The 27,810-nt window shown below is 43.1% G+C and overlaps 1 protein-coding gene across 1 annotated transcript; it reads right to left on the bottom strand.

Moving 5' to 3' along the window:
* Positions 1–1,513: 1,513 nt before the first annotated feature.
* On the bottom strand, positions 1,514–11,652 carry LOC142848210 (serpin B9-like). Its single transcript, XM_075969954.1, has 7 exons — positions 11,432–11,652; positions 9,010–9,187; positions 7,741–7,878; positions 7,163–7,280; positions 5,162–5,304; positions 4,096–4,251; positions 1,514–2,657 (listed from the first exon to the last, which is right to left on the bottom strand). The coding sequence occupies exons 2-7, from the start codon at positions 9,175–9,177 to the stop codon at positions 2,253–2,255; spliced, it is 1,128 nt and encodes a 375-aa protein (XP_075826069.1). The 5' UTR covers positions 9,178–9,187; positions 11,432–11,652; the 3' UTR covers positions 1,514–2,252.
* Between the last annotated feature and the right edge of the window lie 16,158 nt (positions 11,653–27,810).

Genomic DNA, 27,810 nt, shown 5'->3' with positions numbered 1-27,810 from the left:
ACCGTAATTATATGTGTGTGTGTGTGTGTGTGTGTGTGTGTGTGTGTGTGTGTGTGTGCAAGCTGTGGTGCTCACAGTGAGGTTAGAGGTCAGCCTGCTGGAATCAGTTCTCTTCTTCCTCCATGAGCATTCCAGCAATCACTCAACAGTCAGGCATGGCAGCAAGCACCTTCAGCTACTGAGTCAACTTGCAGAAATTTTTATCTGTCCCTGTTCGTGTCCTACTGATTTCCGATATTTTTTTCAGTCTTACAGTGTTGTTCAATATAAGTAAATGACGAACTTCTACCCTACCCCATGACTTGAAGCATTACTTTTTCTTTTCCTTGGTCATCAATACTTTTTCTTCAACTCAAAAACAATCACAAGTCCTGGGACAACTGGATGTTCATATACAAAAGAATCACATTGGGCTCTTACTTCACAACCTTTATAAAATTTAATTCAAACTGGATCAGTGATCTAAATATAAAGGCACAAGCCATGAAAGCCTTGGAGGGAAAGAGGGGCAGGTCTTTGAAACCTTGAATTTGGCTGTGGGATTCTTAGCTGAGGCACAGAGAGACTGAGTGACAAAAACAGTAGGAAATGAATGGAACTTCACTGAAAAAAGAAATCTGTGGGCATCCAGAGCACTATGAAGAAAACAAAGACACAATCTATATAAAATTTCAAAGTCAGTAAACCTACAGACTCGGGGAGTTTGATGGTTACACGGACAGAAGAAGGAAGAATGGGAAGGAATTTCTTGATGGTGACACAGTGTGTTTGGAAGGGGATGACAATATGATAATAGAATGTCACTGACAGACATGGATGCTTACCCATAAAGTGCTGATTTTGTTACAAGAATAACCGCAATAAACATAAAGAGTCATAGTAGTAGATATTATCCAACCATTAATAAAACTTATGGCACTTTTGTTTAAAAATTTTCTTTATTTTTAAATTTACTTGTCTGTGTATGAGTCTGAGTGAGGATAAATGCACTATATGCATACAGGACCCAGGAGTCTGAGTGAAGTTACATACACTATATGTATACAGGATCCGGGAGTCTGCACTATATGTATACAGGATCCAGGAGTCTGAGTAAGGATACATGCACTATATGTATACAGGATTCAAGAGTCTGAGTGAAGATACATGCACTATATGCATACAGGTTCCACGAGTCTGACTGAAGATCATGTACTACATGTATACAGGATCCAGGAGTCTGTACTATATGTATATAGGATCCAGGAGTCTGAGTAAGGATACATACACTATATGCATACAGGAGCCAGTAGAAGCCAAAACATCTGAGCCAGCTCTCCAGTCTCACATGGCATTATTACACACAGTGAAATCACTTATAACTGCCTGTAAGTGGCTATACAGCAGAGTAAGAGATAATCCTGGCCCTTGGTGACCATAGCTTCTAGCTGGGAGGTCTTCTAAGATGCAGAAAGCTAACAGATAAAGCAAAAACTCTGAAGTAGTCCAATTAATGTTCAAAATGCATACATGGTTGGTGAGAAAAATAAATTTATTTTGAAATAGCATTTAAGGACTTCATAGAATTTAACTATGATAGATAGTGAGGGAGAAAGACAATAGTCTACAGAAGCATGACTTCTGCAAGGGAACATGTAGTAGTTCAAGCTAGCTGTCATGACAGCTAGATAGATAAGTTGAAAGCAGATATTCAAGGTTATCAATTGAGGACCACACTGTCTGCACACACCCCCAAGCCTAACACAGTGGTGGGCATAGACCTGGTGAGCAGCAAACAGCAAAGCAACTAAAGTTACAATGTGCATTAAGGACGACTCACTAGGAAAACTGCAGTAGCCATCATCATCCACAGAAGCATTTACTAGGATGCAAGCAGGTTAAGGCAAGCGATGGCAAGAGGTGAGGAGCCAGGAAAGCACAGCTTATATAGTTGGCATGGCTTGTCTTGCAGAAAGTGGCGGTGTTTGTTTAGGATCACCTTAGAGAACTTTATAGGCTATCTTGTGGGATTAGTTTGCCTTCTTTGTTGTTCCCATAACAAAAACCAAAGCACTCCATAGTCCTGTGACAAAGGGCACAGATGAAAGTCGGGAGAGGGGGAGACTAATGCTGTCATTGTAAGATGAGACTGGCAAGGGAGGAAAGTGCTCTCATCTTGGGACTTGGTGTCCCTCATACATCATCCTCACAGAGCTGTAAGAGCGGTGGAGATACTGAAGAGATAATTGTTCCCCCACATGGTACCTGGGCCTCTATGGAGAGGAGAACCTGCCACAGAACAGGAGGCTATTGGTTTTGTTGTGCCTGATGAAGAAAAGGAAGGGGTGGTCTGCACGGAACGTTGGAACAACGGCGGCGCAGCAAGCTTGAACCATCATTGAAGAAGCTGCTGCAGCCTCAGTGCCTTCTTCATTGACCTCCATAACACACTTGTGAACACACTTGGACACACACAGGTCTCTCTCTGGAGACATTCCTGATAAATCAGCCTTGCTGCCTTGGAAGACGTCCACCATTCCCAGGTGCTGACACACAGACTCCATGTCATAATCCTCTTGTAGTTTAAATTTTGGAAGGAAAACCTCAATATCAGTGCTTCTCATAAAGCCTGGCTTGGTCCAGGCCATTAACTTCTCAAAAGTGAGACCGCTTTCTACCTGATAAAATAGAATTAGAGACTGTCAGATTCACAGTTGAGGTCTTACCCAGAGGTTCATAATAACTTCTTGCTCACAGAACCCTCCATTATCCTACTTGGGGCACTGCCTATTCACAGGGCCAGACAGTGTGAGTGTCCAACTAGCTAGCTAGTTTGTGCGTGACTTCCCTGGTGGGCATGGAGGCCAACAGCCCAGAGGTAGGAAGACTTGGCTATCCTCTCCTAAATCCCTTCCAAGATATCTTTTATTCTGACAAGGGTCTGTGTCCAAGTGTTTATGGTTTAAGTTGTGTTTGCTTTTGTTCTCTTGATCTAGACCTAGTTGTGAAGGCAATAAACCACAGATGCTAAAACAAAAATAATAAACTAAAACTTGAAAAAAACTTTTGGTGTGAGCCACGCCAGAAGGAAGGTCTATCCAGGTTGAGATGCTATGTATTTTGTGAACTGTTATGGCTTTAATGAGATATTCCATCTAAAGGCTCAATAGTGAATTCTTATTCTGAAGCTGGTAACAACATTTTCGGAGGATTCTATAATGTATGCATGAGGGCTCTAGCTGACTGAAGGAAGTAGTTACTGGAAGTGTGCCCATGAAGGTCATCCTTGGTCCTCAGTCCATATCTCTTCTCCTTTCTCCGCTTCCTGTTCACTAAAAGGTCTGAAATCTCTGCCACATGCACCTGTTACTGTGGAAACCAAGAATGTGCCAGGTAACTTAAAATGGTCCTCTGAATCCGTGAGCCTGAATAAATGCTTCCTCTCCTAGGTTATTCATGTCAGGCATTTTTGTCAGTGATGGAAAACTAACTAACACCAGAGAAGCGATGCCACAGCTAGGGAGCTGGATGAGAAGAGCCAAGGGAGCTGTTCTGCTTACATAGACCCCTTGGGTCATGCACACTGCTCTGCCCTCCTTTCAGAGGATGGATGACAGACTGTGGGGTATCCTGCTGCAAGGAAGACCAAGATGCGCCATTATGGTGTTCCTGACTCTGTCCTGCCCAGCTGGCACCTCTCCTCGTCCTCTTTCTTCGGTGAACTGCAATACTTTTTCTGTCTGTTTTACATTCTCAGACATTAAAACACTGGCAAAGACCACCATACCATTCTATTTACTGAGAGGGACTATTTTCTAAGCACTGTGTTAAGTTTCTTGCTCATGTTGCCCCCATTTCATCCTATCAGGTACTATCTTCTGTTCTAGTGATGAAGTTATGTCATATGACAAGGTCACACAGCCCACAATGGGGGGCGGTCCCCAAACACAGAAACTGCACATAGCTTGAGGCTCAGTCTGGGAATACCACTTGCTCAAATGGCAGTTGGAAAGGTAAAAACAATGAGTTCTGTTCTAATAAGGAAGGATAATGGCGGTCCTGGATTCTTCTAGGAGACATTTAGAGTGGTGACTGCTAAGGATTCTCCTGCCTCACCTGGCTGAGGTCCACACCATCATCCGGGAGCAGGACCAACAAGCTCAGCTCCAGGCCCTCATAGGGCATCTCCAGCACCTGTGCCTGTACTTCCTTCACGCGGGCGTGTTTAAATGTGTCTTCCTGATACATCATCTGCACTGGTCTTTTCTCATTCTGTACAGAAGAATCCAAAGCATAAAAGATGTTGTTGAGAGAGGTCAGAAGGTTTCCAGATGAGCTGAAGTTAATGTCAGCAGTGTTCTCAGCACCACAATGAAAACATTATTCATAGTCCAGTGAACATTTAGTCAATGTCTGCCAGCCTCTTCCTGGTTTCATTTAAGAAATCGAGTGTAAGCAGATAGGGGACTATTGTAGATAGGATTCTACAGTGGTGATAAAACACCTTGACCAAAACAACACGAGGAATAAAGGGTTCATTTTGCTCTTACAGCTCTCAGGTTAACATTCATAACACTTCAAACGGCATTAAATTATATTTTATAGGGATTGGGAAACGTATTCTAATAACTTTAATTCAAATTATACTCTAATTAAAATGGAGATCTTAATCACTCAATTTCAATATTAAAATGCTATAGTGTTAAATAATGATAAATTGACCAATAATTTAAAACGATCATTTTAATTAAAAATTACTCTATTACATAAATGTTTGTATATTCTTTTCTACTCTACCTCATGATCCATACATGCATTATTGTACCTTAACACATAAGTTTCTGTTTTCTTGAACTTACAGGAAAATTTAGTTTCTAGAGTGAGTTAGAAGCAATGATTTTATGAGGATTTATCAGAATACGTAAGAGCCAGAAACAATGTAAAATAACACAAATATTAAATATTCTTTATTCTTATCATTTTTCAATGGAGCTAGCATTTCTTTCAGTCTCAAACATTTTCTGTGCTTTCCTATGCTCTTTCTTTCTGGACTGAGGATCGAGCCCAGCAGCCCACAGGACATGCAGTCTCTGCCACTGAGTCCCAAAGCTACACATTCACGGTTACACATTACCATGCAGGTTCTTCGTCACAGTGGCATGAATTTTATCCTGCTCCTTACCTTGTTAATTTTAAAGGGCACTTCTATTGTGTCTTCTTTGTTAAACGTTTGTTCCCACTTTCCTTTGAAGTATAATGCGTTGACAAGAACCAGCTTGGTCATTGAATTAACTGAGCCTCCTGACAGCAACTCTGGAATTTTCCCTTTTGAGAAAGCAGAGACTTCATTCAGGTTCATTTTATATACACGTGTGAGAAATAAGCTGATGTGACATCTGGGCAGATTCGAGCATCATGCTTTCAAATTTGCTGAATGTGGATGAGCATGAAACAAATAAGCCAAAACAACATATCAACACCCATGTTTGACTTGACGTCATGGCCATGGGAGTCACATGACCCAGGTGAGGGTGCTGAAGGACTTCCAAGTCCCTCAAGGAAAGCAGGTTTGGGAAAAGCAGAGAAAGGCACTTCAGGCTGGAGAACAAAGAAGCAGGAGATGTGGAAGGGATCGCAGGGGACCAGGGCTCCCCCTGGGTGCCAGTGTCAGCTGACGACTTGATTGGGTCTGGAGTCAACTAAGAGACATGTCTCTGGGCAGGTCGACAAGGACATCTCCCAGAAAGAGTAAGTAATGGAGTGGGCAATGCCTTCCTGTGCTGCCCCAACTAAAGCCCTGAGGGAGAAGCAGCACTGCTTTTGCCTGCCTGCCTTCAGCCCTCGCTGCTGAGTGCGTCTGCACTGTTCACACCTCGGCACCTGCCATTTTCAGCTGACACTGGAGCCCAGTAGCTTTGGTCTTCATGTGGACCAAGACTAGTGCCTCTCTGGAATCCTCTAGGCTTTCCATTCCAGGCTGAGACTGCTGAGGTCTCCAACCCCATAGACTGAGCAGCTACCAGATTCTCGGCCTCTCCATGCAGATGGCCATTGTTAGACTATACAGTCTGTATTGTATATGCCAATCTACTAAATCCCCTTAGTAATATGTATTCATTCTATTCCCCTAGAATAATCTGACTAATGTTAGATACAGTATCTCATCTAACGCTCCATAGTCATGCCCAGTTCTAGCGTAGCACAACCCGTCAGAGACTCAAGGACAGAAGGTAGTTTGTGGAGGAGGATTTGTTATCATATACTTTGGAGTGCCGTCCATCCTAGGGGAGATGATGCAGGTCGGAGGACAGATTCCCTTCTTCTGTCTTAAGGAGCATCCTTTCAGTAGAGAAGAAAATCCTCGCTAACTTACAATGTCAAGAGTGCACAAGAGGTAGTTCCAGGACAGGAACCAAAAAGCTACTGAGAAACCCTGTCTTGAAAATCAAAGAAAAAAAAAATCTCATTTTATACTTTCTGTTAGTAGAAATAGGAATGTATCCAGTGGTACATAGGCATCTGAAGGGTTCAACTATCAGATAGTGATTTCAATGATTTCAAAGACTAATGCTGGAACATATCATCTCTGAAATAAAAACAAATAGGGTTCAACCTCAAATGGGAGGTTCTTGTAGGCCAATCAATGGAACTAAGCGGCCCTGAGAGGAAATCAAGTTTAGTTTTACCAAATGTAAGCGAGGGATCTGAGGCAGGAAGGGTGGAATCAGAAACAGAAATCCTCTTCTACATAATGATAGTGGGGGCCAGGGCAACACAGAGCGTAGGAAGAAGGAGCCCATGGAAGAATTATGAGGATGGCCTCCACATGAATCTCCACGGTGGAGTCATCTGACCTGCCAACACTGCAGACCACCCCGTCTTCTAATCTAAGCTGTTAGACTGGAAATCAGGCCCATGAGTTCTCGTGACATTTGTATCATCGCCCTGTCTTGAAGAAATATACGAATATCTCTATTGTTCAAATCTAAGTTTTCGAATAAAACCTCCATGAATTATACCACATATAATGGTGTTAGTCTGCATCCCTTTGACACCCTGAAATAACATGCAATTAGTCCATGGGGGAGAAGGGAAGTTAAGAGAAAGAACAGGGAAGGAAGAAGAGGAAGGGGTGGATGGAAAGGAGAAAATTGTAGGGTGTGAAATAACTTGCAATTCTGACCTTCAGTCTGTTTGGAGACCCACGTGTTTATGTGCTTCCTGGACTCCTCTGGATCTTTGGCAAAGGACAGCTGCTCCAGCTCCGAGTGATAGAACTGAAGACAGGACTCCTTATAGGTCTTTGGAGAGAAAATGTTCAGAAAATTAACATTGGAAAATAAAGTGTCTGCAAGCTTCCAAACCCTCTGATAATATGTCAAAAACAAAACAAAACAAGAAAAAACTAAAGTGAGTATAGATGTCACTTTAAGCAGCAAATATCTAAGTCTTCGTACATGGCAATAACCAGACATAATTGAATAAAAATAACAAGTAGTCAAATTTAAAATACTTTAAAGTATCATTATAGAATTGTGGTCTTTGGGGGGAAGTTTAAGGAGTTGAGTAGTTGAGTTTCACTATTTGGCCAAGGCTGGCCTAAAACTTGTGATCCTCCTGTCTCAGGTATTTAGATGTGGGTCATCACACTGACTAGAACTTGATCCTTAATTTTCTCAAGTTCTCTAGGTTCCTTCTCCTGGGATCTACATCAACAAGTATTTTAAATACAATTGATATCCTTCTACTGACAGAACTTACTGGGAGGATTTTACAGGTATTCTCTGCAAAGAGCCTATTGGCCGTTCTAAGCAAGTACTTTCTGCTGGGCTCGTTCAGATTACTGAGAAGCTCCTGGAAGCCTTGATGAATGTCTTTCTCTGTGTTTAAACCAAGTGCCTGCGAAGGAAAAGAATGAAACATTATGAGCGCAGTGGTGAAACATTTTGGTAGCAAAGAGGAGCTTGCAAGCTGAAGGGATGGCTCAGGGGGCAAAGTACATGAGGCTCTGAGCTGGATCTCACTATGCACATAAAAAGATGGGTTCCATAGTGTATGGCTGTAATCCCAGCGCTGGGGTAAGAAGACACCTGCATTTACTTCTGTCCTCTGCCTAAAGAAGCACACATGGGCATGTAAACACACATACACACATGCACGTACACACACTTGCACACGTATACCTGCTATATGCATGCACAATCTCTCTGTGTTTGTTAAAAGACTAGAGAGAATAATTATGAAGAAGACCCCTCTATGTCCTCATGCCCTCACTACATTTGGAAATGATAAAAATGAGCAGTTATACCTGAAAGGCTCTTCATGGGAAAGAAAATTCTGGCAAACCTCAGAGCAACAGTGACTGCTTCCCGCTGTGACAGTGAAGCAGAGGGCTTTTCCTCAGGCCAATACCTCCTGCCTGCCCTGGAACCCCTGAGGTCAGAGACCCATCCTTCATCACCTGCAATTTTTATAGGATGCTTCATAAAGTGACCAACGCAGTGCCTGGTCAGGATGAGGACCAGCCACACACATTTGTCCAGTCAGTATCTCAGCTGATGCAAGGCTGGTTGGACACAGTTAAGAGAGGAATTAACCTTTCTTGGCCAATGAATAATTACAAAGTCTGCTGCTCTAAAAATAGATCTTAGCAACCTATGTTTCAAATAATCTCCTCCTTTTTTTCTCATCGCTCATCGCTGTACTTGGGGCTGCCCCCACTTTTTAAAAAACTCTTTCTTATTTGAAACTAAGTTGCCCACGCTAGTCTTGAACTAGCATCCTCCTATTTCAGTCTCCTTAGTAGTTAGAATTAAAGGCCACCAGATCTAGCATGAAATTATTTACACCCCATTTTCTAAGTGAAGTCTGGACAAAATTTTGAGAGTTTCTTTAAGTTATTACTGAGGGAAACTCATTGTTCCATCCTCTTTAGCCCCTGCCCCATGAAACAGGGTGTGCATAGGCTGACTCTCCCTTCTCAGCAACTCTTAGGCAAGTGAAACAGGTGTCAGGTGACAGGGAACTTACCTGAGATATCTGGACTGCAGTGTCTCCCTTCGCCCCCAAGAGGACCATAGCTAGAGCAGAGGAGATGCTCACAGGAGAGAAGCATACATTTTTCGAAGGGTTGTTCTGACAAAGGATCTTTAAAAGGTGGATGGCAAAGGTGCCGTTTGCTTCAGACAGAGTGTTCATGATGCAGAGTCTGGAGGCAAAGGAGAAATGGTACTCAGTACAGTGCTGAAGGTTCCCTGATCTAACTCGGGGAAATCTGGGACTCTACTCTTGGTTCTCATTTCAAAATTCCTAAGTACTTAAAATTGGATTTTACAAATTCTTTCTCAGTCACAGTCCTTCCAATTTTAAGGTTATTATCTAAGTGTGGTCACGGCAGCAGACCAAACTAGCATCTGTCCCATATGTGTAGGTAGAAGGTCAGATCTTCAGGATGGCACCCACAGGACACAGCTGAGAGAGAGGGACTCTGTCTCCTTCCATACAGTCCAGATCCTCTCTCTGAAGATGGTGGAGTTGAGGCTAAAGAGGAGGAGGAAGAGTAGTGGAAGGGAAGAAGAAGACAGCCATGAGCATCCAGGTCCTCTGGACTGACTTCAGCAAAGCTGTGTTCTGTGTCTGCCTGCGAAGACTCTGAGATGTCCGGGTGTGCACTAGACAGTGCCCCTGCATTTACAGTTGCTCCAGGAAAGACACCGGGAGGCTGAAGGACACACTAAGACAGGCTGGTGTCATTAGCTCTGCTGTGCAGCAGGAGGTGTCCACCTGCAGTGACTGCTCGGGTGGCCTTAGATCCGGGGGTGGCTCCTAGGCTGTTTCTCTGTAAAGCTTGCCTCTCTCCCAGGTGAATACACAGTTTGGCTCAGACTATCTCACTGCCCCAGGCACAATAACCCCAATCTGAGTCCCTGGACATCCAATGGCTGTGCTCTCGCTGTCATATGACCTTAGTGAGGTCCAGCATTTTTTTCTACTGTGCTTAAATGCAGATCAAATAGCACAGGGAGTCTCAGAACAGCACAACCCATACTTCTTCCTACTCCCCAGACAGAAGGACACAGCATCCTGGGACTGTGCCTAGATCCTGTGACTCCTCCCCTTAACTCCCTTCAGGAAAGGTGGGGCTGCTTTATTTCAATGACTTCCCTTCTGGAGGGTCCTCTCATCTAAATCTGCTTGTGACCACTATACGCCTGCCCATCCTGATGTCTTTTCAAGTTGTTTCTCGTCTTGAAGAACTGTTTATTCCATCTAGAAGGTCATCTACCCGGCAACTGTCACTGAGTTCAAACTACTCACCCCTTGCCCTCCCTCCTGGGACAGGAAAATCAGAGCCTCTGCTCTGCTCAGCTAGGGCAGCGGCTCCAGCCCAGTCCTTTCACCCCTCCCAAGTGCACTCTGTGTCTTACTGACTGAGGTCTCCATCACACCCAGAGCTCTCTCAAGGGCGGAGAGATGTTTGGCACCCTGATTTTAAGCACCTGGAAGCATGCTCTTGATAAAGGGGGCTTTATCAACACGGAGTGAATTATTTTATAAGTGGAAATGAGGAGTGTTCAACTTCCTCTAGAGACTGCTCATTTTAAAGGACCCAGAAGTAGGACAGACACATGTTTTAGATCCGCCAGGAGAGAGCAGCAGCAGCAGTCAAATGTCTAGGGTAGTAGAACCTGAAAGGAAGCAGGAAAGAGGCCAGTAAAGAAGGATGCTGCTGACCCCTGAAGCCATGGTTGAGGAGAGGCCAAGGCAGCTCTAGGACACCAGCCCTAAAACCAGCCTCGCTGCCATTGGCCAGCTCGGGTTTTCTAAAGATCACCTTTTAAATGTCCATCAATGCTGTAGGAGCCAGCCATGATAAGCTAAACATGAACAGATCACCCAAAGGAAGTTCTTTACTTCCAATCATTATCACCTGCCAGTGTAGGACTCAGCCATCAATAAGTTTAATAGAGGCCCGAGTCTCAGTTCACCCTGAAGCAATACCTGGTTTCAGGAAGGACCATAAACTAGATTACTTGAGCACCACACAAGAACAGACCATCCAAAGGAAATGCCTAACATTCCAACTGCTGTAGATAGGATCACCAGCCAGCACACACTCACCAGGACACCCCTAGACAAATGTCAGCCAGTCAGGGGTCCTGAACCTCAGAAACCCCTCATCCCCACCTTTACTACTATAAAAACCCAACTCTAAATGAGATCGGGGCTCTCTGTTTATTCCAATACGTCGGACACGCGGAGAGACCGAGTTTGCAAACTTGCATAAAATACAGGCTCTTTGCTTTTACATATGGGGACTCGGTCTCCTTGTTGGCTTTTGGGGGGACTTCGCGGATTCGGGAGTAACAAATACCACCTGCTTACTCTTGTCCTAACTGCAATCCTGGGCTTCCCTCCTGAACTCAATCTGGACCTTGTAAACCTCGCTCACCTCTGTGGTTCTCAAGGTCCCAGCCTGAGACAGGAGCCTTCACTTAGCACCTTCGTGGCCTCTCAAGGCAGCTTTTGCAGCCTGAAGGTCCCGCTGGTTTAGTTGAGCAGCCTGGCCAACTCTGCTGGCTGGGATTTCTTGTTCAGAGCTCTCTGAGGGAGGGCGGGGAGACTAACAGCTGCTTTCTCTGGCCTCTGCAGGGAAGAGGATAGGCAAATGAAAACGAAAGTATTTGTAGGAGAGGAGAAGAAGGGAGAGGGGAGGGGGAGGAGGAGGGAGGGGATATGGGAGGGATTGGGGGAGGAGGAAGGGGAGGAGGTTTACCAGGATTTTAAAAGCTCCCTGGGGCAGGGGGCACGCGCGGGGGAGGGGGGGCGCGGAGCGGGGAGCGGGGTGCCTATTATCGATATTCATTTTCCACCCCCACCCTTCTTTTCTGGAGGAAAAACAGCAGTCCTTTTTCTGCCTATATTTCCCAGTCACAAGCATTTCTTGTGAATGAAATGTGAGGTCCTCTTATGAGCCTGATTTTTTCAAGGCTTAGCATAAGGGTTCAAGGCATCAAGGACTGGGGCACGGGCCACATTCATGCTACACAAGGCGTCCTGCCGGGACTGAGTTCTTTTCAGAGACCTCAACTCAGGTGAACCTACAATTTTTGACTCTGCCGCAAAAAGGGACTTCAGGACGAGCTAGTATGAAGTAGAGCTGGATTTATTAAGAAGCAAAAACCTATATATTTAAACATAAGTAACACGCAAAAGGAGGCCTAGTAAGATGAGACACACCTAAGCATGCAGGTGTCTCAAGGGAGAGCATGGCTCGGTGTCTTAGAGGTAGCTACACACTTGGTTTTGGTGGCTCTCAAAAGTTACATCTTACAAAACTGCTAGGACCCGTCCCCCCACTTTTCCATTTTTATTTAATAGAGGTTCGATTTTTTATTTATTTATTTAAGGAGAAGATATTAGTACTACAATGAATGAAGCTGAGACCAAGACACATAAACAGAACTTCACCATAGGAAGATGCCTTGCTGGGAAACAGGACCACTAAAGACTTGACAGACACAAACATGATCAGCTCACACCATCTACAGGAGCACAATCTAGTTCTCCCCAAGATTCAAGGTTTTATTTGCTGAGCCCAAGAGCTCACTCAATTCCCCACTCCCTGTGGCACACTCGGCCTAGAAAGCCTTCCTCTCCACATGCTCTCCTTCCTGGCTTATGGATGACTAGCTTTCCACCAATCTCTTCTTCTCAGAAGGTTCCTGGTGCCACTGGCTTCTCCAGGACGCTCATTTTCTGTGGCTTGGCTCCATGTGTCCACAGAGGCTGCTGGTACCTCTTGTCTTCTAACCCCTGACCCAGCAGGAAGTGACAGCAGCTGAAGGTATGTCAGCTTGAGGCTTTCTTTCTCATCTTGCTTGAGCGAAGGGGTTAGGTCATTTACGTGCAGTGCAGCATCTGCTTCCTCAGTCACCCTGTGTTCTCCAACCTAAGGGGCTTTCAACCTTCCTTGTCTCTAGGGTTAGTTCCTCTGCTCTGACACAACTTCTGTATCTCATCCTGTCTTGTGTTCCTGGGGACACTTTTCACTCTGGTCCTACATCACTGACGCAGCTGGCTCATAGTTATTGTCCTTCTTTGTCCTTGTGTCCCCTGACACAGTGTCTTCTTCCTGCTCTGCTTCTTCTCCCCCCCCCCCCCCCTACTCCCTCCAGAGTCTTCCCTGCCATCTTTCTCTACATCTTCTAACAAGAAGCCATGTTGTTTTCTCTTCCTGGCTGGAATGCTCTGGCCTTTTTTTTTTCTTTCATTTTCCATGTGTAGTCTGTCAGAAGATGGGCTTGCTTGCCCATAACACAATGCTCACCCTTATGAGCACAGACCCACAGATCTTTGCCATCTACTTCGTCTTTCTTAAGCAAATCATTGACATTATTTTTACTGTGCTTTCTGCTTGGTGGCACATGGTTCTCATTCTTCTTCTCCCACCTGGAGAATCCTTTGAAGGCAAAATCTACCATATTGTTTCTCTTTGGGGCTTGTAACCCGCAAGACTATAGCAATTTCCCTCTACCCCCACACTACAGATCTACCTAGTCCTTGTTTTCATACCTGAGAGTGACTTTAGGGATGCCTTACAAGAGAACCGTATTATGGGACAATAAAAGCATGGATTACAAAGCTGTTAGACAAATAAGGTTTCTTGAAAGATTCCTAGGATACTGCAGTTTTTTACCTAGAAGAGGAGGAAGACCATGCATGCTTAGATTAAAACATGATGGCTGTTTTAACATTCTCATTTGAACTATCTCTGTATAGAAGGAGTACTGTGTGTATCCTGCCAACCTTCACAGGAAGTGTTATCTGCGCTGATAAGATCTTCAGTCAGACTTGGGGTAAAGGACTTCTTTTCTTTCCTGAGTCTCCCTAACTTTCTTGGGTTTTCTGTGCTATGCCAATGCATCACTTGTCAGCCATTCATTTCTTTTCCTCACTAAAGATATTATTAACGATATTGTCTATAATAAATTTTATTCCATTGGCCAGCATTAGATTGTTTTTACCTTTTATCTACTCTTAAGTTTACAATGAACATTTATGGATAGACATACGATTTCTTGGAATAACCCAGGATATAACCCAAGGAATGGAATTTCTGTGTCATATGGCAATTCTACATTTAACATTTTGAAGAACTACCTAATGAGTTTAAAAGCTTCTACGCAATTTCACGCTCCCACCACCAAGGTATGAGTTTTAGTTTCTCACTGTGTGGTTTGTCGCTTCTTATTTTAGCCAATGGGTGTGAAGTGGTTACTCATGGTGTTGAGTTTTATTTCCCTGATGTCAGTCGTAAGTTCTTGTGCTTCTTCTACAAGAATGTCTATGTAAATTCCTTTTCCTGTTTTTATTTAGATGGTTACCATAATCATCATCATTGCCACTAAAGAGCATGACACCAAATGTGTTCTGGTTAACGTCTTCATCTCTATGGTAAATTATAAATCCTCCCAAGATTAAAGATCCTTATCCCCTATGGCACATGTCAGGTGACTCTGCCATCTCCGTGACAAGTGATTAATGGAAACATTTTCCTATCCCTAGTGAGAACCTTTGTCTGCCCTGCCTAGAACCCGTATGGCCTCTGTTAAGAAAACTTCCTCCCATGCCATCATGCCTCTCACTTGAGCTCCTTTAACGAGACTTAATTATCAGAAACGTGATTGGGACTCTGAAAAATCTCTCTCAGGATTGACTGGTTCCAAAGGCTGAAAATGCTCTCACTTTGGAGCTGAATTGTCCTCTGGAATGCTCTGGGATTTTTGCTTCCACCAGCAGGATGTTCCTGCAAAAACGGAAGTTCTTTGGGGAATGATGTTTAAATAGTTGTTAGCCGAAGTGAAACACAAATGTCTCTTTAGAATAATCTAAACTTTATTTATGAACTTCGGCAGGCGGGCCAGTTATAATTTCCCTCTTGGTTCTAACACCCCAACCTTAGAAAAAAAAATAGGTCTCTGAAACAAAAGTCATAAAAAGAATAAAAGTAGAGACCAAGACTAGAACACATCCAGTTAGTGTCAGGAAGCTCTTGACTTTAGTCACTTTGGGCAAGAGCTTGCCTAAACAACACTTTCCTGTTGGTTTGAGGCAGGTATCACCCTGAAGCTTAGACTAGCCTCAAACTTATGAGTCACCTGCTTCAGTTTTCTAAGGGCTGGAGTTCTACCGTGGTCAGAGACCAAACTTTGTTAGTTCTCTCACTGGCTCCTACATTTTTATCCTATAATTATTTTAAAATAACTTTAAAGAAAAATCTATTGTTTTCTTTTATCACAATTTTAGAAATTGTTTTTTAAATAACGACAAATTGAAAACACAAAGGATCATTATTATAACTGCAACTGAATTCTCCTAAAGCACGCACACACACGATGTTGAGAATATAGGTTACCGCACAAATTCAGCAAAACTTCCAAACCATTGAAAAGGCCAAAGTCCTGAAAACGTCACCCAGCCTTAGGGAAGAATGGTCAACATGAAGAGCATGGAGCACAGAGAAAGCCACAGGGAGCTGGGGTGTATAGAAAGCTTTTGCTTTTCTTTTCCTAGAACACATCACACTATGCACTGTAACTGATCCCATTTCCAGTTACTAGAAAACATTTCCCTAAAAGGACTGGGGCTAAAGAGAAGATGGGATCACAGCCATTTCCATGTTTTAAGACTGTCTTCTGCTTTGCTCAAAACAACCAACAAACTGTAGATTATTAAATCAAAATAAAGAACATTGGATAATGAAAAGAAGAACAATTAACAATTTTAATATTTAACTTTTATTTATAATTTTTAATCCTTATGAACCTTCCCAAAGGAAGGTATTTTAATTCAGAGAAAACAGGTACTCCACAGTAAGTAAGAGGAGGTAGACAGAAGACTCTAGTGGCGACCCCAGACACCCTGAGAGCAAAATCAAGAGATTTTTTGCTGTGCCTAGTAGCATATAGAGCAGCAGTCTAGAAAGCTTGCAAGAATGCATACAAATGTATCTACAGTCAGGGTGTACAGATAAAGGCAGAGCCCTTCAAGGCTGCTGCAAATGTCCTTACTCTGAAACTTCAGCCATATGAGCCTCTATTATTCTCCAAGGCTCTGATGCTGGTACAGCTACTAACAAACCACACAATGGACACACTCATTAGACCATTCAAACTACAAAAAGTTGATTGTACAAGGTTTAAACAAAGGAAGTTGTTGGGGTCCTAAGTTCCAGGGTAGGGGCGTATGGATTAGAAATGTTAGGCAGAACAAACAGAGATACAAAAGAAAAGGACAGAAACATAGAATAGAGTCAGGAGGGCAACCCAGTGAATACTGAATTCACCTGTGTTTATTTTCCATATGTTTTATATACCCCAATCACAAAGCGGGGGGGGGGGAGGCAAGACTTATTTACCATGATACAGACAACGGACAAGCAAAGTAATTACCTCTTCAATACTTGAAACATTGAGTGACTGCTTCTTGAGTTAAGTATTCTGTTGTTTCGGCAGGACATTCAGTGGCCACACCTTAGGCCAAGCATCCTATAGGCAGCTACTGCCTGGGTCAAACCTCCTGTCATAACCTTGAAGAAGCAATAATAGGCCTGAACTTTCTGACCTTTGGTCAAGGTGAAACAGATCCACATCCATGGGCTCTGACAGGAAGTGAGGGAGCAGGACACCCATGAATGCCCTCACCTTTTGATGGAAAAAGAGAACCTACCACAGGAGAAGATGCTGCCGGTTTGCTCAGAAGTTAGTTTCCAAGTGGAGAAAAGGTGATCTTACCAAACCCTACTCTATTCTCCTGCCTCTGGGCATTCTGTCCATTTCCATAGCTCTCTGTTCTCACAGGCTTTGCAAAGCACCTCCGCATAATCATGGTGATGAACATGGGTCCCAGTCTGCATTCCAGAAATGCTGGCTTTAGGTTCCTCAGAATGACCGGCATTCAATATTAATGAAAAAAAACAAACAAACAAAAAAACCCTCCAAGCTGGAGATGCTGTTGAGTTGGTCAAACAGTAACCTAGCATATGCAGAGTCTCGGAATTCTATCCCCAGAGCTCCCTAAGCTGTATGGTGGTACAGGCCTACAATCCCAGCACTAGGAAGGGAGAGGCTGGAAAGATCAGAGTTACAAGATCATCCATATTAGTTTTTCTCAAGTTTAACCTCTAAATGGAAAGGAAACTTGATTTTGTTATCTCTCCTATATTTACCAGGGTCTAAGCTTCTCATTTGTTAGTAATTTTTCTTTATGGAAAAGCAGAGTCAAATCTTAAAATCCAGATGACATCATGTGTCCACAACACCTCTCCCTTGCTGAATCAGATGCCTGTAGGGCCCTGGTCTCCCTTATTCCTGTGGTGCATTTGTGGGGACAGTTTATGATCAACTAACCAAGCTTCCTGTGTGTTTCTGTGCTATGCCTGCCCCACCTGGTGGTTAGCTGCAGGGCATTTACTCCATTGTTAATATGGTAATTTCCCACCTGCCTGGGCGGAGATCCTTGTGCTGCAGTCAGGTAGATAAGGACTCCCCCAATGCTGAATAAAGGGCATTCGGCTGATCTCCTTTCGAATGACCCTGGTCTCTCTGTGTCTTCTTTTCAATCTCCAGGCCCTTGCCCGACTCGCGTTCGATACAGTGGTGCGCGAACTGTACCGAGGGTGTAACACCAAATCGGGTGTTACAGATGCCCATGTAATAGATAGTGAATTCTGGCTCAAGGCAGTCTGTAGATGTTTTTGGTATAAATGTACTTTAAGTTTCATTTTCTCTTCTGTTTTATTGGCACCATAGTAAAAGAGCTGGAAAATAGCTAATACAGATATGGTTAAAAAGTATTTTCTGCCCTACTTTTCTTTTTTAAATGCAGATATATATTTATATGTATATTGTTTGTTTGTTTGGAAATAATGTTTCACCATGTAGCCCTGGCAGCCTGGAATTCACTTTGCCAGGGCTACATAGTGAAACATTATGCCTCCTCCGTACTGGGATCAAAGACCTGGGTTACCAAATCGGGTACCTAATTATTGTTTTCATATGACTAACTGTCAAATTTATATTTATGCATTGTACATCACTCTAAATAATATGATATGTAAAAAGCAAAGTCATGGCTCAGAACTGTAAGTGCTACAAGTAGGGGGAAAGCATCATAAATCTTTGTGGTGGAGGTGGGTCTTGTATCTTATCTGTTGCTTTCCTTAGTTAACTAATAAAGAAAACTGCTTAGCCTGATAAGACAGAAAATTAGGTAGGCAGAGTAGACAGAACAGAATGCTGGGAGAAAGAAGCCAAGTCAAGCAATCGCCATGATTCTCCCACTCTAGACAGACGCAGGTTAAGATCTTCCCTGGTAAGCCATCTTGTGGGCTACACAGATTATTAGAAATGGGTTAGATCAATATGTAAGAGCTAGCCAATAAGAGGCTGGAACTAATGGGCCAGGCAGTGTTTAAAAGAATACAATTTCTGTGCAATTATCTCGGGTATAAAGCTAGCTGGGCTGCGGGACACAGCCCCGCCTCTCCTATTACTACATCTTTGGAACAGGAATGGAGGGAAGGTCACAGTTGAGGGATTCAGAGTGGGGACAGCCTCCAGGATCTTTCTCTATCCTCCAGAGCCATGTTGCCTGACTTCCTGGAGTTAGCTTCAGTCCTCTGTGAACCATCCTCCTTTCTATTTAATAGCTCTAAGGGGAAAAGAAAGGCCAAAGAAGGGATTTCAACTATCTCTCTCCCTTCTCAGGCTCTGGTCTGTCTGCACACACCAGTATTACGGAGTTCTCTTTTCTCTGGCCTTTTGTTCCATGACCATGAGGAAAGAAGCACACACACAAACAGGAGCAAGTGTTTCTTCAATCAAAGGGCCCAGGTGTTCCTCCATCCATCCCTAACTTAGGAAATGCATTACAAGTTTGCTCCCAGGCAAACCCAGTGAGAGCACTGTGTCGGGTTAACACAAAACTAGTCAGCCTATCATCCACAAGATAGCAGAGTCCAGGGACTGTAGCACCTATCCACCATGGAAATAGAGAAGTTTAGTTTAAGGCATAACTTTTAGGTTGACTCTGGTGGCAACATTTCTGCCAAGCCATTGTGCTTTTAAAGGCCCTGTTGTGAGACTCAGCCTGACTTCTGCCTCACCAGCACATAGCCCCCCTGCACATCAGCTCTGCTGGCCTCTGCTAATTCTTTCAAGTAACCATGGCAGATCTCATAACTTAGCTTAACGGCAAAAGCCTGTGAACTAACAACAGAAACCAGGAATCCGTGTCCTGCACTGTGACGTGCTGGAGGCAGGTCCTACCAGGAATTGCAACTGATTCTAAAACTCTGGAGTACCGTAGGAGTCAACGATCTTGTAAATTCACTACTTATGCTGGGTGAGACTCCTCTATCCTGCCTTTTTTTTTTTTTAACTTAACCACTTCCACCAAGACTATCTCCAAATGCAGCATTCTCTTCTTGAGTTACCAAGAATTTGGCCTTAGAAATATGAATATGGAGGGACATAACTGAGCTCATGGTGATTCAAATACATGATAATGTCCAATAATTATGAGCACCCAACTTGTCCCTCCCTTCAGAATGTAGAATGATATTTGTGTATTTGTGGAACTCTTTTCTAGTAAGCATCGACACTGGTCCTCACTGACAGTGCTACACTAAGGTACTCCATGGCCATGCATACCCGTGCTCGCCAGAGACACTTGATAGTGTTCATCTAGCACCAAAGGATAAGCATTCCTTCTCTGAAAGACAAAACCTCTCATGTCCAACTCATATTTGTTTTACAAAATCATTTAAAACACCACACAATATTGCCACCAGCTATGGGCCCAGGATGTATGTGAAACATAAATTAATTTCATATTCAGACCCCAGGGTCTGAATATTTGATATATGCAAATATTCATTTGTATTTGATTTTATTTCATTTTCATTTGATTTGTTTCATTTGCATTTGATATATGCAAATATTCCAACATCTCAAAAAAACCTAGAAACTGCATCTTGTGGAATAGTTTTTGAAGATGTGTTACATTTGTTTATGCTGTGAAATATTTCTTTAATGATGCAAAGATGTATTGCATTCTTTTTTTTTTTTTGTCATTGCTGTTGTTTGAGGCAGGGTTTCTCTGTGTAGCTTTGGTGCCTGTCCTGGAACTAGGTCTTGTAGACCAGGCTGGCCTTGAACTCACAAAGAACTACCTGCCTTTGCCTTCTGAATGCACACCACCGTGGGGCCATATCACAATCTTTTATGTTGCATTTGTTTAACTCTATGAAGCTGTGTTACTTTGATTGGTCCAACAAGAGAGTTGAATGGCCAATATCAAGGTAGGAGAAAGGATAGGTGAGGCTGGCAGGCAGAGAGAAAAACAGAAGGAGAAAAAGAGAGAAAGGAGATCAAGGAACAAGAAATGGAGGAGAGGAAGACTTCAGGGGCCTACCACACAGCCAGCCAGCCAGATGATAAATAAGAAGGAAAGAAAAGCTATACAGAAATAAAGAATGGTAAAAGCCCAGAAGCAAAAGGTAGATGGGATGCCACGCTAAGACTGGGCATTTCTAAGAAAGAATAAACCTCTATGTGTAATGTATTTGAAGGCTGGGTGGCAAGCAACCCCTCCAAAGAACAAAGATAAAAACAACCAACAACACACAACCCTTCTGGTGTCAATAATTTCAGCTAAGAAATCTTCAGTCTCTCTTGGTGATCACCCTAAGTTTGGGAATTCTTGATGTGCTCTTGAGTCGCCCCAGCTGGGACCCACAGACTTTCTGTCCTTTTGCCTGGGGTCCATCACAGGTAAGTGAGTGTTGTCAGCTCTCTACCTGCATGCAGCAGCTCCATCACCTGAATCACATCTGTCTGTTTTCCCCAACAGTTCAAACATGACTGGGAACGAAAACAGGTTGGTAAATACTTCAAGGTTAGTGTTACTGGAGTTCTAGTCTTGCTCTTAGGAGTTATCTTCTGGGCTCCTCCCCTATTTTGTATAGCATCATTGAGAAGCACTCCCTTGGACTTTGCGATTACTATTTATGTCTCCAATTCTAAAGGAGCATGAGCTCATTCTTGGTGGCGAATTCAGTATTAGAGAAGATATCATGGGCAAAAAAATTGTACGTTTTTCTGGCAAGTCACCTAGTTATGTCAATATTTATATGAATTCATAGGTGTGTACAGAGTCATGCAGTTAGAAAATCTTGCACCAAATACATTTTATTTTATTTTAAAATGTGTAGGGTGCCGGACGGTGGTGGCGCACGCCTTTAATCCCAGCACTCAGGAGGCAGAGGCAGGCAGATCTCTGTGAGTTCAAGACCAGCCTGGTCTACAAGAGCTAGTTCCAGGACAGGCTCCAAAACCACAGAGAAACCCTGTCTCGAAAAAACAAAAACAAAACTAACTAAATAAATAAATAAAAATGCGTAGGGTGGATGTGCTTGGGGAGCTGCTATACACATGTACGGAAGTCAGAAAAGCACATCTATGTTCTGCTCTGTCATCCTCCTCCTTATTCTCTTGAGGCAGGTTATCTCATTGAACCTGGGGCTGGGCTGGCAGTCAGCAAGACCCAGTGATTCTCCTGTCTTCACTCCCAAGCAGTGCAGGGGTTAGGGATCTATGTGTGATCACATCCTAGATTTTTATGTAGAAACTTGGGATTTGAACTCAGACGCTGATGCTTACAGAGTAGGAGCTCTTACCTACTGACCCATCTACCTAAGACTTTTTATTGTTAGTATTTTCCTTAAGACAGGGTGACCTAACTTCCTTCATGAGGCCTTATGCCCTAAAGAATCCTTCACCTCAAGGTAAAGTACCAGCAGGTGTCTGTATTCCTCATGACGTAGTTAAGAGTAGAGCTTGAAATGAGAAGTTCAATGTTTCGCCTACGTGAAACAAAGAGGCCTCATCTCAAAACCAAAGCATTCAACTATCTTGTGCTGCGGTTGTGACCACCATGACCAGCTTATGACATCCTTTAGCGTATCTGAGATATGTGCTCTTAATAATTGATGGCAAACCACTCCACATCTGGACCTTCATTGTTTGACATTCACAGGAAGTATAGAGAAGTCTTTAGAGTTTGCTTTAATATCCAGCAATACATTTTTGTGGTCAGAACTGTGGGATAGTGCTTTTAAGGCAATGAACAGCTAACATTGCTGCTAACACTGGAAGAAGGGGCTTAGTAAATGTCAATCATTGCAATATGGTGTGAAGTCAGCTGTGGTGATGTTGCCCGTAGTTCCAGCTACTGGGGACCTGGAGACAGGAGGATCACTGGAGCCTGCAAGTTCTAAACTACCCCAAGATGGAAAAATATAATAACATAAATATGTTGGCTATCTCTGCATTACACACCTTAGTGGAAATTCCTTTTATTACAAATTTTATGACTAGTTCTGGAAACTAGATCTGGACAAAGGTTAATAAAAATAGATTAGTAATACAAGAGTAATTAGCTTCTGTTATCTCTTATGCCCCTCATAAAAGTGATACACAAGAGACATGAAGCATATTCACAAAGAAATGAATAATTTAAGAGAATAAGAATAGATTTTTTATCATTCCATTCAAAATCTCCCCCTACTGTATTATCCTCAGTACATCACAGAATCTATAAAAACGTTTCCCTCTCTGGCTTGTTTTCAAGGACTTTTTCAGAGGCTAGATAAACTGAGGTCAAAGGAGAAATTTTCTTTGACTTCCCAGTATTGTCCAGGGGAGGAGCAGGAACCTGGGCTCATGACACTGAATTAAAGTGTGTTTTGACAAGAATCATAACTTCAAGATCAGAACAATGGAGCAGCATTGCTGACCTCAGAACCAGGAAAGCACGTAAAATGTCATAGTGATAACGTTGGTCAGGCCTTACCTCACCATGCTTTCTGTGAAACTCCACGTTAACGGAAAGTACTATTTCTCACCAACAGTCTTTTTGACCACATTGTACTGTGTCTGGGTTCTGCTGTATCTTCCTTAAAGAACAGTGCCTTTGTAAGGGCTTTTATCACTGGGGAAAAAATACCATGACCAAAAGCAACCTGTGTGAGCTTCTGACTCTCAAGTCACATTCTATCACTGAAGGAAATGAAGGCAGGAACTCAAGTCAGGGCCATGGTGGCAGGAGGTGAAGCAGAAGCCACAGAGGAAGGATGTTTCCTGGCTTGCTCCCCATGGCTTGATCAGCCTGCTTTTATCTAACAGCCAGAGCGCCTGCCTAGGGGTGGCACTGCCCCTGGTGGACTGTGTCTTCCTATATCAATCATTAGTAATAATAATAATAAATGCACTATAGACTTTCCTTTAGGCAGTCTGAGGGAGGCCATTTTTCTCAATTGAGGTTCCTCTTCCCAAATAACTCTAGTTTGTGCTGTGTCAAGTTGCCAAACAAACAAACAAAAAAAAAATCAAGGAAAGACAGCCTGAGAACCACAATTATCTCCAGTGGAATTTAGTCCCTGGGCTTAAATGTAGTGGCGCTAATGACAGGAATGTATTTAACTCTTGAGGAAGAAGTTTTGGAGTCTAGGTACTCAGAAGGCCCGTTTCTAAGGCCAATGGACCATTTCACATTTTCATGGAGACAGTCTTTCCTACACATGTTATTATTTGTCTTCCTACACTCCCCACCCGAGTTTTCTTTTTAAATTAGCATGCAATGCATTCTATTGCGTCATGGTGAATACAATGCACTAGATATCATTATTTCAGCAAAATATGTTTTAGTACATGCACCTCCTTTCTTTCTCCCCGTGTCTCTCACCCGTTATAAACTTCCCTCCAGTTTCCTTTATGCTTCTCTTTACAAATGTCCTTGAGACCTCACCTCCTCAGCACTCTTTTTTATCTGTCTCTTTATTTCTTTTTTGTGTCACTTTTGTTTTTTGGATTTGCCCACATTTAAATCTATTTATATACACAAACACTTATGTTTCAAGCTAGGATAACCCTATGAGAAGGAATATGTTTCTGCTTTTCTGAGACTGGATCACCTTGCTTAATATGGTGCTTTTGAGATCTGTTGATGTTTTGGCAATATTAAGTTGTCTTTATAACAGAATAAACTTCTATTGTACTTGTATGGCATATGTGGTGGTTTGGATGAAAATGACCCCATACGCTCATATGTTTGATTGTTTGGTCTCCAGTTAGTAAAACTCTTAGGGCAGAATTAGGAGGTATGACTTTTGGAGTAGGTTTTAGAACTGTTCAAAGAGGTATATCACTTGGGTTGAGCTTTCTGGTTTCAAAACTCCATGCTATCCCAGTCTTTTTCTCTCTTTGGTGGTTTGAATGAAAATGGCCACCATAGGCCCATATGGAATAGCATTATTAGGAGGGGTGGCCCTGTTGGAATAGGTGTGGTCTTGGAGGAAGAATGTCACTGTGGGTGGGTTTGGAGGTTTCAGATGCTCAAGCCCGGCCCAGTGTCCAGATATAGAACTCTCAGCAGCCTCTTTTTTTTTGTTTGTTTGTTTTTCGAGACAGGGTTTCTCTGTGGTTTTGGAGCCTGTCCTGGAACTAGCTCTTGTATACCAGGCTGGTCTCGAACTCACAGAGATCTGCCTGCCTCTGCCTCCCAAGTGCTGGGATTAAAGGCATGCGCCACCACTGCCTGGCCTCTCAACAGCCTCTTTAGGACCATATTTATCTGCATACCATAATGCTTCCCACCATGATGATAATAGACTATCTGAACTGTGAGTCAGCCCCCAATGTTTAAAGTTTTCCTTTATAAGAGTTACCATGGTTATGAAACCTAACTAAAGTTATACATAAATGTGCCTTCAAAGTGTCCTTTTGTTTATTTTCAGATAAAACAGTATGACGTAAATTGAACATGATCACAGGCATTCCTGACATTTTAACCTTTCAACAGTGTATTCTATCACCTTGAGCAAAGAATGCTCTACGTTGTGTGTCTGTCATCTCTCTTGGTTACGTTATGGCCTTCAGCTGAACCTATTTAGAAATATAACTCCTTAGCAGAGCATGCTTGGGAATGTGCCCACACCATAGACCCTTACCCATTCAGATCTGCATAGGCTCTCTGAAGACCAGTGTCATGGGCATGTGTCTCCCGTGCCGTACTTGTTGTAGGCAATGAGGGTTTCTCTGATTTCTCTGTCTTGACATTGTTTCATTGTCTTTACACTTGCCAAGATAGGAATCCACTGATCCCTCCTGAAACAGGATTTATTTATTTATTTATCAAGGGAGTACCTCACATTTTACAAAATATTGACATCTAAAAGATCAAAGTCACTTTCTGAGTATAGAACAATAGCCCAGCAAGGGACATACTGTTACGTTTCCCACAATGGGTGAAAACATAAACCAAGAAAAATAATTGCAGTAGTATAATTTCACAACGGTTCCCTACACATTGTGATGGCTAAGAAATGTCTCTTAGTGGCCATGGACATTTAACCTAAATTCCTGAAAGATGAACTCTCCCCAGATTGAAGTACCTCCTGCAAGATAATTAACTCCTTTCTTAGGTTTTTGTCATTCTGCTTGTGGCTGTGCAGCAGTGCATGAGACATCTCCTTTAGCTCCTTTATCCCTATGTGCAGGGGAGAAGGGCACAGTTTCTTTACACTGTGTGCAGAGAGAGGGGTCAGCTCCCTTCATCACTGTATGCGGGGAAGAGGACAGTTTTATCACTGTGCAGAGGAGAGATGCAGCTCCTCCTGTAGCAAAGGGAGTGAAGTAGTCTCTCTTACAGCTGCCAGTTCCACAGAAAAGAGACAGTCAGGGTCTCCCCCAGCCCCTTCTGGGTGCCCACCCTTCGATTTGGCCTTAAGGCTCTCCACCTGCTAGTAGTATTAATAAATTCATCTAATTATAATTTGAATTGAGTCTGTGGTCCTTTCCTGGTGGTCTTTAACTCCATAACTCATAACGAACAGTTCATTCTGGAAACAAAAATGTTTAAAATGTACCTGCTATTGTGAGAGCCAAAGTTACATTTTAAGTTTTAATTACTATGACTAAGAGACCCATAAAACAAAATGTTTCTGATCTGCAGTCTCTTGCTCAAGGATGAATAGTTTCTGAAATGCTGGAGGCCATTATTTTTTTTTTTCCAGACAGGGTTTCTCTGTGGCTTTGGAGCCTGTCCTGGAACTAGCTCTTTAGACCAGGCTGGTCTCGAACTCACAGAGATCCGCCTGCTTCTGCCTCCCAAGTGCTGGGATTAAAGGCGTGTGCCACCATCACCCCGCTTGGAGGCCATTATTTATGGGAGATAACAAGCCACATGTTTTTTACTTCCCTAGACAAGTTTGTTGGACCTCTTTTGATCACATGTGGGTAGGAGGTTCCCAGGCAGGAAATAAGTCAGGATGTATGCTTGCCCTTCATTGGGTATAGGCTGGAGGTATGTTGGGATGTATGCTTGGCCCCGATGGGGAATGCAATGCATTATAGGTTTTCCTTGTTAAGCCCTTGCCATACTTGATTCTTGAATTATTTCCCAGGAGCCTGGATATGAACCTGGCTAGAGCCCATCTATCTGGCCAGTATTTAAGCAAAGCTTCCTGAAAATTTGGCTTTAAATGTAGTAATGGTCTTAGTCTTAATTGGTGGGACTAACAGTGTCACTTAATTACTGTTGAAAATCAGATCTAGCTGCCAGTGCTCAATCTCCAGTCTTACCTCATTCTTGAGAAAGGGAAGAAACTTAAAAGCTAGGAGGCAAGCAATGTAATTTAGGCTCTGGACCCAATAGAAGATGGCAGGAATAAAAGAGACCCATGTAAAGAGAACCAAGTAAAATTGAGATCATAGTTACACCAGTAAATTTAAATTTGTTGACTCTGAGAGAGAGAGAGAGAGAGAGAGAGAGAGAGAGAGAGAGAGAGAGCTTCCCGACTCAGGTGAGTCATGCTTAAATCTGTACTGGTGGATATGTGAGAGAATGTGAGTGTATGAATATGTTTAGTGTATTGGATGTGTTTGTGTATCTGTGTGTGCATGGACATGTATGTGTTGCTGTATGTGAATGTGTACATTTGTGTATTTCAAAAGCATATCGTTGACGGTCCATTGATCATGATGTCCTTGAAATTCTTCAGACACTTGGTTCCTTTTTACTTTGGTACCTTCACTGTGGATTCTAGGATGGAACCACTTGCAGACATACTGCTTGGGATTGTATCTCAGCTGGCCAGATAGTAGCAAGTTTGAAGGAAATTGGGACTAGATTCCTTTCTCAGAATCTACATATGACAGACAGACAGACAGACAGACACACACACACACACGTACACAGTGTGCGTTTCGAGTCCCAGCTCACGGTGATAGATGAGACTGACGCAGGCGAATGTTACTGGAGTGTTATGACAAATAGCCCAGGTTTAAGGGTCATAAAAAGAGAACTAAGGAAGACACAGTCATGGTGAAACACAGAGAAACAGAGATTTAACTAATCAAAGCAGGGGAGAGGAACAGAAAAGGGGCTCCAGTGACCTCAAGTTCCTCTTCAGGGGACTGACATGAACCCCATTTAATCAGGAGGATGAGAGGGCCACATAGTTTATCAGTTCTGGCCTGGGTGAGGCCAGTTGCTCCAGTCTGCTTCTGAAAGTCGCCTCGAGGAAGCTCTCATTGCTTCAGGCAGCATCTGTTTCAGTTCCAGGTGCAGCCTCGAAGCCATAGAGAATTGAGTGCGCTGGCTTCTGAGGCGCAAGATTGGTCCTTGGTGGTTTTTGTCACGTCTCATGAAGATGTTTAGCTGTCTTGTTGTTTCTGGAATCCAAGGTAACTGCAGGCTTGAGACACC

Source organism: Microtus pennsylvanicus, chromosome 4 (genome assembly GCF_037038515.1).
Source record: "Microtus pennsylvanicus isolate mMicPen1 chromosome 4, mMicPen1.hap1, whole genome shotgun sequence".
Taxonomy (NCBI): domain Eukaryota; kingdom Metazoa; phylum Chordata; class Mammalia; order Rodentia; family Cricetidae; genus Microtus; species Microtus pennsylvanicus.
The sequence above is the reverse complement of the archived record's forward strand: the minus strand, read 5'-3'. Positions and strand labels throughout refer to the sequence as shown.